Genomic DNA, 14,658 nt, shown 5'->3' with positions numbered 1-14,658 from the left:
CATGAGTTGTGACAGTGGACACAGATGCGTCAGTTCAATTTGTTTTTACTACAACAAAATGCACAAAACACAGCGCAGAAGTTTGTCGTATACAGATATGAGCACGATCATGTTTACTGCATTGCAATCAGGTTTACTGGTTACTACTGTGGGCAAACATTTTTACTGATTTCATTTGGAAATCCCTGTAAATAGTCTGTAAAATGTGTTTCTATCTTTTGTATCACACCTATTAAAGTAATTCCTTTCTGGCAAAGTGCTATATGAACAAAAACAAGCTTCCCTAAGCTAACAAGCACAAACGAGACGCGACAGTAGAAAGCATGCTGTCCACTAAACTGTCCAGTACATATGAAACGGAGCACTACAGGAACATACACACATGGAAGTCAGCACAGTGTTGATAAGACGCTGAAAAATAAAATAGAAGTACCTGTCAGGAATAAATGTTCCTGATGCCATGTGAGTATTGCAAAATGTGTGTGGCGGTGTGGCAGGGAAACGTCCGTCCTGTGATAGGACGGCATTATGAGCTCTTCTGCGAGAGTCTGATGGTGACCGCCTTGACCTCGGTGTACTCCTGAAGAGCGTATTCTCCTCTGAAACAAAACAAAAGCAAAAGCACCACTGATTACATGAGGAATAACTGCTACAAAAACATGTGATAATGTTTTTTGACATAGCACATAAATACCATGAGTATAAAAGGTTGTTGATATGCTTTGAGCACCAACAAGGACCTGAGACCCACTGAGGGTGATCACCATGGGCCCACAGCGCTAAGCGAGTGATCGCTGGACTTTCTTTGACCTGGATTTTGCCTGCCACAACTGGCCCATACAGACGCTACTCGGGGCTGAAAAAAGGTCCCCCCCCCCCCTCTGCACCTCTGAGCCATGCAACACCTGAGATAACATACAGTGACATCACTCACAGTTCCCTCCCATTTCCAGACATCTTGAAGCCACCAAAGGGACACTGAGCACTCATGGCATTGTAGCAGTTGACCCTAAAAACACACACACATTTTCACCAAATTACACAAAGACAATAACATGTGGCAAGATGAGAATAAAATTAAAGTCTTATTTCGCAAGCTGCCAAAACCTGGACTGCCAAAGATGAACTTGAGAGGATTTGATCCGTACCAGACCACGCCGGCCTGCAGAGCAGAGGAGACCGTTAGCGCTTTGTCGATGTCGTTGGTAAACACTCCTGCTGCCAGGCCGTAGTGTGAGGCGTTGGCTCTCTGGACGACTTCATGGACGCTGCGGAAGCACAAGATCTGCTGCACTGGACCAAAAATCTGAGCACAGGAGGAGAAAGGGCTCAGATGATCCACGTGTTGGTCAGGTGTGTCATTGGCTGTGGTTGTGTCTGTGCAGGTGTTTCTGGTTTACACAGTACCTCTTCTCTGGCGATGCGCATGTCATCTGTGACATTTGAGAAGACGGTGGGCTGAATGAAGAGTCCCTCCTGACCCCACGCGGACCCCCCACACTCCAGCGTGGCTCCCTCACGCTTCCCGCTCTCGATCAGCTCCATTACCTTATCAAACTGCCTCTGGTCAATCTGCACACAAAGGCAGCTCTAATCAGCTTCTCTCTGACAGTCCATCAAATGAAGAAAGCAGCTTAACTGCATCCTGTACCTGTGGTCCCTGGTCAACACCTGGCTGCAAGGGGTTTCCCAGGACTTTGGATCTGGCCTTCTCCACACTGCGGCGGACAAATTCCTCGTAGATGGGTTCCTCTACAAACACCCTGGATCCAGCCAGACAGCACTGACCCTGGTTGAAGAACAGACCGCTGTGGGCCTGCTCCACCGCGTACTCCACTGCAAAACAGACATGAGTCTGAAGAGCTGCAGCCACAGGAAGTTGCTAACAGGAAGCACAAAGGGTGATGCAGTAAAGCTCCTGTTTGACCTTCATTTGCTACCAGGCACATTTATGTTGCACCTAATAATTCACATGACTGAACCTCATCGCCTGTCGGTGCTGTGGTGGAAATTCTTTACAAATACAGCCTGCTGTCTTCCTGTAAAAGAGACGGTTTCACCCCACAATCGAATTCATCCTACCTGTAAGTGCTGTTTGTCCTTCGAGTTCAGTCGAGAGAAAATAGTTCCTAAGTGAACCTTTTCACGACAAGGTCTGTGGATTAGCTTGAATAACCGGGTTATGATGTCTTGAAAGAGACACGGCTGTTGAGTTTTGTGCTATCGAGCTCCATTATGTTTAAGAGAAGGTGGACAAAATCATGAACTGTCCCTTTAACACATATTAAACTTTGCTTTGGTGTCTATGTAAACTGTTGTTGACGTTTTCATTTGTATTTTTATTAAATTTAAAGCATTTTGTCCTCATCGATAGTGCAAAGAATAACGCACGTAAAAACACACACGGCTTCACAAGTAACTATAAAGCAATTCATTTCCTAAACTTATACTCACAGTCACAGTCAGCGAAGACAATATTTGGGTTTTTTCCACCGAGTTCGAGTGTAACCCTTTTCAGGTTGCTGTCGCCTGCAGCCTTCTGGATGAGCTTCCCCACCTGGCAACCAACGACACGACAGTGCGAGACGCACAGCGACATGAGAGTGAAGGAGGTCAGACAAATAAAAGCGGTAAAACAAGACATGAGACACCTGCTCTTTTCAACAGACACTAACAGCGGTAGATCCCGTGAAGGCCACTTTGTCGACGTCCATGTGGTGGGAAATGGCACAGCCTGCTGTCCGACCGTAACCCGGCACCACGTTCACCACTCCAGGAGGAAACCCAGCCTGAATGCGGCGAGACGGAGGGAGGGATTAATAACAACCACCGCACAAACTCATCTTTAACTAACATCCTTAAATGCCACTTCTACTTTTACAGCTGCGATGTTCTCTGCGATTTCTGAAAGCAGGTTTATGGCCTTTGTCCACATGTTCTTTGTTCTCATATCATAGTCGGCGGCTGGGGGGGCCAACAATAACCCATGTACCTCTTTGATGAGCGCAGCCATGTGCAGGGCTGATAATGGGGTCTGTTCAGCGGGTTTGATGACTACGGTGTTCCCACAGCACAGAGCAGGAGCAATCTTCCACGCCAACATCATCACAGGGAAGTTCCACTGCAGGAGGAACACATCTGAGCTGCAGCAAACACGGCCAGCTTGTATTAACGGCTAAGATAAATGTTTGTCTTTCCTTTTGCGACGAGTTATGCACAGATGCACAAAATATTCTGGTTATGTCAAACACTTTGAAAAGTTTACAAAAAGCTCAGACATCCAAACAGGATGAGGACTTCACACACAAGATGAAACTCCCGTGAACATTTCGTACCTCCATGTTCGGACTTGTCTGAAGAAGGGCTCTTGGCTGAAACCTCACATGGAGGTACAAAATGTTCATGGGAGCTTTTTTTAGCGTGCAAATTCTATTTTTGCCTCCATTTTCATTGTCCAAGCTGCAGGTTTTCACCTCAAAGTGGTCCGTTTAAATACATTTATAGGGTGATGGTTTTAGACGTGAAGCAGCTGACTGAACTTATTCATTAAACATGTTAAGCAGAGCAGCCGGAGGAGACCAGCGCTCCGAGGACCTTCTTCTTCCTTTGCTTTTAATTGCTGTGTCTGCCGTCTCTCTTGTGTCTCTACAGAATTAGTTTTTCTACTCACAGGAATGATCTGACCACAAACTCCAATGGGCTCATGTCGTGTGTAAGTAAAATACTCTCCGTCTGAAAATAAAAAAGCATTAATAGTTAATTCACGATAGCTTTGAGCACACTTAAAGCTAGCTGACGGACACTGAAAAGATGGCAGCTCACCTATAGGGATGGTTTTGCCGTGAATCTTGTCTGCCCAGCCTCCATAATATCTCAAGGTTTTGATGGTGGCCATCAGATCTACAAAATACGCCATGAGAAACACTTTGCCAGCGTCCAGAGCCTCTAGTGTCTAGGAATTAAACAAAAAACACAGTAACTGGTACACAAGCACCATTACTTCATGCAGATCTTTCAGTCTGTGCAGCGATATTCAGCGAGGATTTATTGTGTTGTGTGGGTCTCACCGCCAACAGGAGTCGGTCTCTCTCCACCAAGTCAGCAAGTCTGTTGAGCAGTTGACCTCGGTCTGAGGCGTCCATGGACCGCCACGGTGACCCCATCTGGAAGGCGGCTCGGGCACTCCGCACTGCCTTGTCCACATCGTCCTACAGGAGGTACAAGTGGAGGAGGTGGTTACAAACATCAAGTCACGTCCTTTTTAAACAGCTCCAAATCACAAAAGCCCATCGAGAGAACATGAGACTCTCAGTAGACCCTCGAACCGGATCAGGAAGAACTTCACTCGGAGCTCCATTAATGGGGAAAAACATGTCACATGATGAGCACATGTGACTTGCTGGCGGTGTGTGATACACTCACAGCGTCGGCCTCCTCCACTTCACACAGCAGCTTCCCCGTGGCAGGATTATACACTGGAATCTTTCTCCCGCTGCAGGACTCGAGCCACTCGTTGTTGATGAACAACTGGGATATGAGACGGGAATCAGAGAAGAGTAACACGCACACAAACAGATCCTTAAAGTGCGTTTTCACGACAGCTTCCTCCCACGTGGGCCAGAGCTTCAGCTGATGAAATTAATAAGCTGTGTTTCGTGAGAGTGCTTCTGCCTGCTCTGATATTTTTATGAGATGCATCTGCTTGTGGTATTTTCAGGTACTTAGCTTCAAGGGCCAGTAAATACTGTCCCACGTTTGTCTTGGTTCATCTCGTTAAAACCACATTTCCATTCTCCTCTAATTACAAGCTGACACACCACATTTTTTAATCCTAAACTGAAGCCATGAACCAGTTATCGGCAGGTCGATTCAGAAAGCTGCCCCTGGTTAGGATAAGCACAAAAAAAAAAAAATACTCAATTTGTTTCAAATTTCTTAAAATTCATATCAGACAGAATTCCGATCAAGACTTCACTTCCTGAGGTAAAGAGCAACAGATGAATGCATCAGTGCGTCAGAAACAGCAGAAACAAACAGTTAACAGGATGGGAAAATATTGTGAAAGAGCTAAAGCAGACGTGCATAAAAGGTGGAAATGGCTGACAGTAACGGACTGAAACAAGTGGAACAAACTGATGAAGAAGAGCTTTGACGCGTGTCTTACCTCCGTGTACTGAATGGGGGGGTCTGGGATCGGCATGGGCAGGGCCTGCGTCTCAGGCTGTAGTTTGTGGTTCTGGTTTGGACTCTGGTGGTCGCACCCGTTACCGGACTGCTGCTGCTCGGGCTGGGAGTTCATGTTGGCATACTTTCCCTCTGAAAAATACAACAAATGGAAGCCCACTGGAGCTCGTTTTCGTGCGTGTGCTGTTCTGTGTTTACCCATACACACTGCAGTGTGTGTGTGTGTGTGTGTGTGTGTGTGTGTGTGTGCGTCTGTTAATGTCTGGATCGTTGAGCGAGAATATCTCCCTTCGTGTTTCATCATAACCCCGTGTATAAGTTGCCATCCCGACCCAGTGGAGGGACACTGTGCCAAATGAGGTACTGGCATTGTGAGCAGGGTAACACCACGGGGTCAGGGGTCACGACTGGCACCGTAAAGTCGGGCTGGCTCTGAGCTCTGGACCGGTCTGACCTCGTTTGGACAGAGAAGAACAGCAGCATGCGGGCAGAGGTGTGCCTTATGGTATCTGCCAGAAAACTCTAAACTTGATTATATTGTTAGAAACAGCAACTACGCACTAACATGCTATAGAAACCCGTCACAGTGTGTACTGATTTAGGTTTGCATTTAAGCGTTTTGTTTTCTGTAATGTGGTTCTGATCACAGAGCTGTCGTCAGTTTTAGGCCTGCAAAATGACTGACTTTTGCAGCATACTTGATATTTTAACAATTCACGTTGCAATGAATTAAAAATATCGTAAAGGCGGTAAGAACTTTGCTAAATTGTTCATTTAATTTTGATTTAATTCCCGAGAAGACAAGTTTAATTCACAGACAAATTCCGTTCAAAGTGCTTTGCATTAAAAACATGAAAACAAAATGAAAGAAAGACAACATAAAAACGCGAACAGGGAAACTGAAAAGGCAGCAGCTCTTTAAGAAGGTTCGTGCTGAGTATTTAAGATAAAGTTTCAATCCGGACTCAAAGGTGTCTGGCAGCTGTAGCTTTTCCACACCACAATGCGGTTCTCCCAGTCGCCTGGTCCCCATGATGGCTGCTCAGGTCTTGAAAAGGTTGCTCTTACCTGAGGAAGGTGGCGGTGAGTTGGCTCCGGGCTGGCGGGCTGGCGCTCCGGTGACGGGCATGTTGCAGCTGTCAGCCTCCTGTGGGCGTCAGTGGAGCGCGGAGCCGCCGAGCAGCTTTAAATACCTGCCGCACTCAGCGCTGCATCACGTCCCGTCGCACCGGGAGTCCCCGTCCGCCCTGCGAGAGGACCCGCTGCACGCGCTGATCACCGTTCACACGGAACCAATCCCCGTTAAGTTCCCCGTTCACCCCACGTGCGCCGCGAGGCAGGCGCGCGCACTGACCACGAAGCGCAGTCTTTAAATTGTACGGAAATCTCGTGGTTAATAAACAGATTCATGAATAACTCGAGGCTATGACGTCCTTTTCCTGTTGTTCCTGTTGTATTTTTAATCCATTAATTATTAACGATAAGATTAAAAACGTGTCCTATGCTTTTGTCTCATTCTCTTTACTTTCATTTCTATACTAAAACACTCTTTCCTACGCAATCTGTTTTCAGGAGTATCATCTCTCTTCTCAGGTTTCTCACAGAAACACAAACAGACTTCCAATGACCTGATGAAGAGGAGTGTTTTGCTGTGTGAGCTGAAGCGTGACACAAAGCCAAACGTTTGGACTCCTCGCTCCGTGGTGATGAACTGATGACCACTTGATGCTCACGTTGCTTCACTGCATCACTTTGTGTCCTTGTGCAGCACATGCAGGCAGACGTAATTGGGAAGATGTTTGCTTTGATAAGAGGCCTCCTGCTGCTTCACTGTCTCCCGGGAACAATGCGATCACATAACTTTGTCTGGTGCGCCTATTTTGATCTTGGCTGTACACACACACACACACACACACACCCTTTGAGAATTATCCCCAGGGACTGTACAACCTCTGTAATTAACCCATGTTAAACAATGGAAAGATCAGCAGAAGAGCAGTGGAGACCCACCTTCCCACACTAATGTGTCACGCACTTGACTTGAAGCTTCAACCATGAAGGTGGAGCGTTTGGATTTGAACTCTTCTCAGCACTCAGATCTTCTGCTCGTCTAGCTCAAAAAATTGTCTTTATAAGTGATTACAACAGATGTTCACTTCTGATCAAAACACACACGTTTTTGACATTCAGTGTGTGGCTGAATGAAAAACAACACATGCTCCTTGTAGACACTTCACCATCAAGTCTGGCTCAGTCAGCGTGCATGTGTGTGTGTGTGTGTGTGTGTGTGTGTGTGTCGGCTCAGTCTGCCAGACCTAATGACAAGGCCGGACCCGCCTCAGCCCGGAGAGGACGTGGACCACTGGGTCAAAGGAGCTGTCGCTCGGCCTGACAGCACCGGGTGTCCCACAGTTGAGCCTGAGCTAAAGTGACGGCTGGGTGGAGAGCGAGAAAGAAAGGAGAATGAAAGGAATGAACGATGGAGAGTGAGAGATGAAGAAGACATGAGAGAAGGTGGAGAAAAAAGAGAGAAGAGAGAGGGAACTTGGAGACAAAAGAGAAACAAAAAGCTCTGATTATCAGATTAGAGGCCACAAGGTAAATAAAACAAAAGAACGAGTGAAAGAGAAATAAATCTCTCTGTCCATCCTGTTTGTTTGTGCTGTAACAAAAGTTTGAACTTTGTAACTAATACTGACAAGTATTGTTCAAAGTATAAATACACCACTATAAGTTTTTACCGGAAGCTTAAGCCTTTCAGTGTGAAGATTTCTTTGCAGCATTTTTCAACTTTTATTTTGTAAACCAGTGTGTTCCTCTTCCTGTTATTTTGAAGTGTCATGCCTGTAATGATGTGTATGACCAAGTCAACAGCAAACTGCAGCAGCCTGATTTCTTAACCCCAGTCCAAACTGGGGGACACTGGGTCAATCTTAGCAGATGAGGAGCGCCCCCTTGTGACATATTACTGAAATCACATGGTCTGCAAAACAATTCTGGGGTCTGTGAACCAAAGGTGTGAGGAAGTACTCAGATTCTTTACTGAAATAAAAGTACTAATATCAAAGTGTTTTATTCAGTGCAAATAAACGTCCTGAATTCAAAGTGAGAACCGAATGATTTATCAAATATTTGCTGGATGGTCTTGGTGCAGTTTTACAGTCTTTGTTTTGTTGGTTTTTTCCATTGGTGCATATTCAGAAACACGTTTCACAGCACTTAAGCCCTTGAAAACACTTTAAAAGCAGTGCACTGTGGCAACAAACAGTCTCCAACTCCGTGAGGGACAGGGGGAACCGCAGAGGAGGGGCCAGCGTTGTGAATGGTTCTGGTCTGCGGTCAAAGGGGCCGATGCAGTCACCGGTCTGCCTGGTCAGACTCGTCCTTCGCCTCGAGCCAAGTTTGTCGCCACGAGCACGTCTCTATTGTGAGCGGGCAGCAGCTCCCTCTGCAGGGGGCCCGGCTGCTGCTGCTGAAAGGGACGTCCTGAACTGCTCCTGAGAGTCAGACCTCAGACTTCTGCCTGCCGAGTAATCGGGTCTCTGCTCGGATCTCTGTCAGCAGCTCTGAACATCTTTTATTTTACATCAAAGCTACAGAAGATACTGCATGGTGAGATTTTGATCAAAACTGCTTTCGGTGTTTTGTTTGTTTCCTTCTTCATTTGTCCTGTTAGGAATCTACTGCTTACTTTTTGTGAAGAAAAATCCTCTCCAGTCACACCAGTCACATCTTCTTGATTAGAATAATTTAAATATTTTTTTCCACTTATGGACCGGTTTTCACTGTTACCTGCTTTGTAGTTTAACTCTCTCGCTTTCTCAGTATTTGCAGTTTACCTGCCAAGATGAGACTGACGTTTGGGACTCTGCCCATCAAGGAGAACCCTTGTGACTCTCTGTCTAGTGTCACTGTCGCTCTGTGCCTTCTCACCCTCCTCCTGATGGCCCTCAGGGGTCGAAAAAGCCACCAGCATTACTCTCAGCTAGACCACACAAAATACCCCCCTCCTCCTGGGCCCACGCCGTGGCCTCTCATCGGCAATCTGCTCCAGATGGGGGACCAGATTCATCTTTCTCTAACTCGCCTGAGGCTCCAATATGGCGACGTTTTCAAGGTACGTACAGTAAAATGTGTTTGCTTTAGATGAACAGAGGATTCGTTAATTCACTCGGTCATTTGTTCGTTCCTTCACTCCAGATGCGTCTGGGCTTTTTGACCGTTGTCGTCCTGAGTGGATACAACACCATCAGACAGGCGTTGGTTCGGCAGGGAGAAGCTTTTGCTGGGCGACCCGACCTGTTCACCTTTTCTGCTGTGGCCAACGGGACAAGTATGACCTTCAGTGAGAAATATGGACCAGCCTGGAAGCTCCATAAGAAGCTGTGCAAAAACGCCCTCAGGTCTTTCTCCCAGGCTGAGCCCCGAGGGTCCGGATCCACCTGCCTGCTGGAGGAACATGTCTGTGCTGAGGCAGCTGAGATGGTGGAGGTGATTCGGGAACAGGCTGCTGCTAAAGGGGAGGTGACGGGCGTTGATCCGGTGATGCCCCTGGTAACATCAGTGGCGAATGTTGTCTGTGCCCTCTGTTTCGGGAAAAGGTATGACTACAATGACAAGGAGTTCCTCACTATTGTTCACATCAACAACGAGGTGCTGAGGATCTTTGCAGCAGGGAACCTGGCTGATTTTTTCCCTGTGTTCCGCTACCTTCCAAGTCCATCTCTGAGGAAGATGGTCCAGCACATCCACAGGATGAATGGATTCATGGAGCGAAGCATCGAGGATCACATCAACACCTTTGACAAGGTAAGGAGGCCAGCAGACGCATTGTGGAATCGCAAGGAAAAGCAGGATCACATGTTGCTGTTTTGCAGGATGAGACATCATCAAAATCAACTTCTCTGCACTTTTGAGCTTTGTATATGAGCTATTTCATTGGAAGGTCAACTGTAGGGTTTGGGTTACCAAGAAAAGTTAAGTAGAAGAATCATTTTCATGTTTCTAAGTAGATGTTCAAAAAAAAAAAGAAAAAAGAAAAAGAAACCTCAAACAGTCAATCAACCGGTCTGAATATTATCTTAATCGAAGCCAGCGTGTTGCTCAGTGACCACAGAACACAAACAGAATATTTTCAGGACAGCCTAACGTGCTGGATGACACGTCTGTAAGTGTTGGTTTCTTTAGATCTGTCCCACTAATTTGTCGTCCGCTGTTTAATCCGACATTGCACTCATACAGTAGTAGCTGTGAGTGCAACTGTAGCCAAAAGCATAACAAACAAGTTCCCTGGGAGGGACCTTTGTCTTTGTGCAGAGTGGCTAAAATGTTCGCACGCACTCTAATTAGGAATTAGCACCCCACTGGAAGACACGCGTCGTACCATAACTGATTACTGTCTCGTCCATGATTATTGCCTTTAAAGTGTTCGATTCTTTCCTGCTTAACCCCCTACAGCTGCTTAAAAACACAGTCAAGGTTAAATATCATATTTCATGTGTCTGCATGTGATTGCAGAGCTGCATCCGGGACATTACAGACGCTCTGATTGCACTTTGTGAGGACAGAGAGGAAAACAAGGACATGCTCTCCGACTCCCAGATCATTCACAGCGTCATTGACATCTTCGGAGCAGGTTAGACTGGCGGGAAATTGACGAATGACAGTGCTGAACTGATCATAGTGATGAAGACGCTCACTCTTTTCACTGCGGCTGTGTTGTTTTGTGGTTTCCTAAAGGATTTGACACCATCATTGCCGGTTTACAGTGGAGCCTGTTGTACCTGATCAAGTTTCCTGCCATCCAGGACAGAATACACCAGGAGATAGGTACTGTCTCAGTGTTTAAATATGACCAGTCCCTGCTGTCCATACTGGACAAAAACGTTTTTTTTTGTTTGGATATGTAAGATAAATGGAGCCACGGGGAACTTTAACTCTTAACAGAGCGTTACCGACTACAACTTATCTGAATTTGTGCTATGAGAAACAGCGAGGGCCTGTCGGTGTCACATATTCGTTTATTTAAGTAACAGTACTGATACTTGTTGTGAAAATTAGTTGATTAACTAGTGCTTATCAGAACATTGAAAGCAACTAAAATTATCAAGGAGTAAAAAGTACAACATTATCAGACATGAACTGTCCTCAAGTAGAAGCATGAAGTTTCAGAAAGTGGAAATACTCAAAATTAAAAGATAAAAGATGTTTTTTAAGGACACAGACAGAAGCAACCAGCCAGAAGAGATGTGTCTATTAGGAAGTATCACAATTTCAGGCAGACTCAACATAATAAGAACCCAACAATGGCCAACCCGAGTGCCCTTCCCGGACAGCCACTAGAGAAACTCACAAAAGATCAGTCCAATTTGCTGACGCCAGAGCTACTTTTGTGGGTTGACAGAACTGGTGTTGTCTGTTCTGAGGCACTGAGAGAGGGAGAGGGAGAGGGAGAGGGGGAGGGAGAGGGGGAGACGCTAAGAGGAGACAGGATGAACCAGGACGAGGGAGGGAGGCGCAAACAGCCAGAGAAAGACCGAAAGACAGAAAGGTTAGCAAGCTGTTCCAGGCTGACACAAAAGCAGGAACACGCAAGGCACTGAACGCACATAGTGTGACATTCTTCACTTACTCGTCACTTGAGTTCATTTTAAATCCAGCTCTTATTCTGCCATGCACAGTGTGCTCAACACAGGGTCCAATCATTCTGAGTTTTACAAAGCGTTCCTGAGCCCTTGTAGTCACATCCTTCAGCCGATCACAAACTGCTGACCGACTGAGCCCTTCACACCCAGTCATGATGCCATCAGCTGAACGTGTTCATGTTCCTCAGGCAGATTAAGTCTCATCAAGAACCCTGACTTTGGACTTGTAACCGAGCTCCTCAGTTTTCTATGCATTTCTAACAGGCTTTGGTGTGTTTTTTCACTCCTTCTAGACAACCACATCGGCACAGCCAGACTGCCCAGGTTTTCAGACAAGCCCAAGATGCCTTTCACGGAGGCGTTCTTATATGAAGTGTTTCGTCATGCTTCTTACGTCCCGTTTACCATTCCTCACTGGTAAGACAGTAGTTTCCATCACATTCATGTTTACAGTTGAGCGCATTTTTGTTTAAACTTCTGGTTTTTCTGGTCTCCCGTTAAGCACCACGAGAAACATCACCCTGAATGGATATTTCATTCCCAAAGACACATGTGTCTTCATTAACCAGTACCAAGTCAATCATGACATGTGAGTCATTGCAAGCTATCATCACTACATCCAGAATTTCATTAGACTTCATTAGACAGTAAAGTAACTGCTTTACTGACTCTTGTGTTTTCGTCCCAGTGATCTTTGGGGCGACCCGGACACATTTCGCCCTGAACGCTTCCTGGGACCATCAGGACTCCTCAACAAGGAGCTGACAGAGAAGGTTCTCATCTTTGGCATGGGGAAGAGACGCTGTCTCGGTGATGGATTTGCCCGCCTGGAGATGTTTGTCTTCCTCACCACGCTGCTCCACGGCCTGCGTATTGAAAATGTTCCAGGGCAGGAGCTGGATCTCAGCACCGACTTCGGTCTGACAATGAAACCGCGTCCATACAGGATTACCATCTCGTCCAGGTTTTAGACTGATAAAAAAGCAAATGATACTCTCTGTGGAGGTTTTGGAATAAAACAACACTAATAATACCTATAATTATTATTATTAGCCACCATATTTGGCTAACCTTAATGAAGCCACAGAGATACAGTAGGCCTACCTCTCGTTATTGCTAACAGACAGGAGTTTCTGCAAATGTGTTGAAGTACACACAAAAAGGGAAATATACTGTATGTACAAATGTGTTTTTAAGATTTTAGAAATCAGTAATAGTATTAAACATGAACTAACTTCATGTTTGTATTGCACACAGTTTTTATGACAATCGAGGGTCATTTGAAGTGCTTCTGTGCTCGTACTTTGAAAGGGTCCCTCCGCCTTCCTGTCCCAACTCATTAAAAATGAAACAAGCTTGAAAACAGCCGCTCATTAAAGGCCTTTATCTTAAGTTATTAGGTACAGTGTAACACTGAGGGAGGGAGGGAGGGAGGGAGGGGGTGTTTCAGATCGGCGATCGGCGCCGTGGGCCTCAGACTGTGTTCATGCAGGGTTCATCCTGGCACTTGTTGGCCCTCTGCCTCCTTCTCCTCGCTTTAACTTTTCTCCTCCTCATCAGTCAGATTCCTTTCATCTTCTCATCCCCCTCGTGTCCTCGTCTTCTTCCCGTCCTTATCGCTCTTCCCTTACTCCTCCTCCTCCTCTTTCATGGTAGCTTCAAGGCGAATTCATCTTCTCCAAAGTCTCCCTCAGTGGCTCTCTGAGGAGCGAAAAATGTATATTAAGACATACACGTCCCTCGTCTTTTTTGAACGTCCTCCTCCTCCTCCTCGCCCATCAGTGCTGTGACCTCCCACACACTGAGATTTCATAGGGTCCCTCGCGTCTTTGAGGGAGGTAAAGAGGACATCGAAGTGTGAAGTCAGAAAATTATCTTCACGACAGTATTTCCTCTTTTAAACTTTTATCTGTCCAGGGAAAGTCTACTGAGGGATCCAGTGTTTTCATCGTCCCTGATAAACTGATAAACTGCATATTACAGAGACAAAGTCTTCGTGTTTTGTTACTCTCCTGCAACAGGAGATTAAATCTGACACGGGGAATCGAAGCCGTAGCACTTCACTAACCTTACGGATGCCTGGGAGTGACATTAAAGACTGTAAAAGTCACATCCCACTTTGATGTTTGAACATGTTTAGAAGGCTGTTTTCACATTTATTTTGAAGTTGGTCTGTGCTCACATTAAATCACGTTAAGTTTAACTCACTGACCTATCGGCTCATTTTGTGACATCACCTCTGGTTTGGATGGCAGCTGTGGTCCAATAGGCAACTTATGCATGTGTGATGTGGAAATCCATCCATCCATTTTCTATACCGCTTATCCATCAGGGTCGCGGGGGAGCTGGAGCCTATCCCAGCTGACTACGGGCGAGAGGCGGGGTTCACCCTGGACTGGTCGCCAGTCAATCACAGGGCCAACACACAAAGACAGACAACCACACACTCTCACACTCACACCTAGGGGGCAATGTAGAGCAGACAATTAACCTAATGTGCATGTTTTTGGTATTGTGGGAGGAAGCCGGAGAACCAGGAGAAAACCCACGCAGGCACAGGGAGAACATGCAAACTCCACACAGAAGGGCCCAGACCGGGATTCAAACCTGGAACCCTGCACCACCGTGCCGCCCATGTGGAAATCCTTGATTTCCAAAGCTCACATAAACTCAGAATGGGCTTTTGATTGATGTAAGAAATGTCTTGTGTTCAGTAGTTAATCTTTTAAAAAAACGGCATATTCATAAGTTCTGGATTCTTCAGTGAGGAAAAGGAGAAGATGTAGAATTACGACATGTTTCATGTTCACTAAAACAATAGCAGAATGGA

General features: G+C 46.1%; 2 protein-coding genes across 3 annotated transcripts; one reads left to right on the top strand and one right to left on the bottom strand.

Annotated features, from left to right (window-relative positions):
• Window positions 1-19: 19 nt before the first annotated feature.
• LOC124058055 (aldehyde dehydrogenase 1A1-like) lies at window positions 20-6,678 on the bottom strand. 2 transcript variants are annotated; one of them, XM_046386901.1, is made up of 14 exons: window positions 6,253-6,669; window positions 5,165-5,316; window positions 4,423-4,527; window positions 4,068-4,208; window positions 3,823-3,952; window positions 3,671-3,732; window positions 2,993-3,121; window positions 2,676-2,789; window positions 2,455-2,557; window positions 1,652-1,836; window positions 1,408-1,572; window positions 1,149-1,306; window positions 935-1,009; window positions 20-599 (listed from the first exon to the last, which is right to left on the bottom strand). In XM_046386901.1, exons 1-14 carry the CDS (start codon window positions 6,311-6,313, stop codon window positions 527-529), a joined length of 1,653 nt encoding a protein of 550 aa, XP_046242857.1. In that variant the 5' UTR covers window positions 6,314-6,669; the 3' UTR covers window positions 20-526. The 2 variants fall into 2 exon arrangements, with proteins under 2 accessions (XP_046242857.1, XP_046242856.1); XM_046386900.1 differs by having other exon boundaries at window positions 3,671-3,952; window positions 6,253-6,678.
• A 1,789-nt stretch (window positions 6,679-8,467) lies between these two features.
• On the top strand, window positions 8,468-13,191 carry LOC124058054 (cytochrome P450 1A1). Its single transcript, XM_046386899.1, has 8 exons — window positions 8,468-8,796; window positions 9,010-9,301; window positions 9,385-9,993; window positions 10,702-10,819; window positions 10,924-11,013; window positions 12,122-12,245; window positions 12,331-12,417; window positions 12,517-13,191. Exons 2-8 carry the CDS (start codon window positions 9,032-9,034, stop codon window positions 12,797-12,799), a joined length of 1,581 nt encoding a protein of 526 aa, XP_046242855.1. The 5' UTR covers window positions 8,468-8,796; window positions 9,010-9,031; the 3' UTR covers window positions 12,800-13,191.
• The last annotated feature ends 1,467 nt before the right edge of the window (window positions 13,192-14,658 follow it).

This window comes from Scatophagus argus, chromosome 4 (genome assembly GCF_020382885.2).
Source record: "Scatophagus argus isolate fScaArg1 chromosome 4, fScaArg1.pri, whole genome shotgun sequence".
Lineage (NCBI taxonomy): Eukaryota > Metazoa > Chordata > Actinopteri > Scatophagidae > Scatophagus > Scatophagus argus.
Note: the sequence above shows the minus strand (reverse complement) of the source record. Positions and strands in the feature narration are given on the sequence as shown.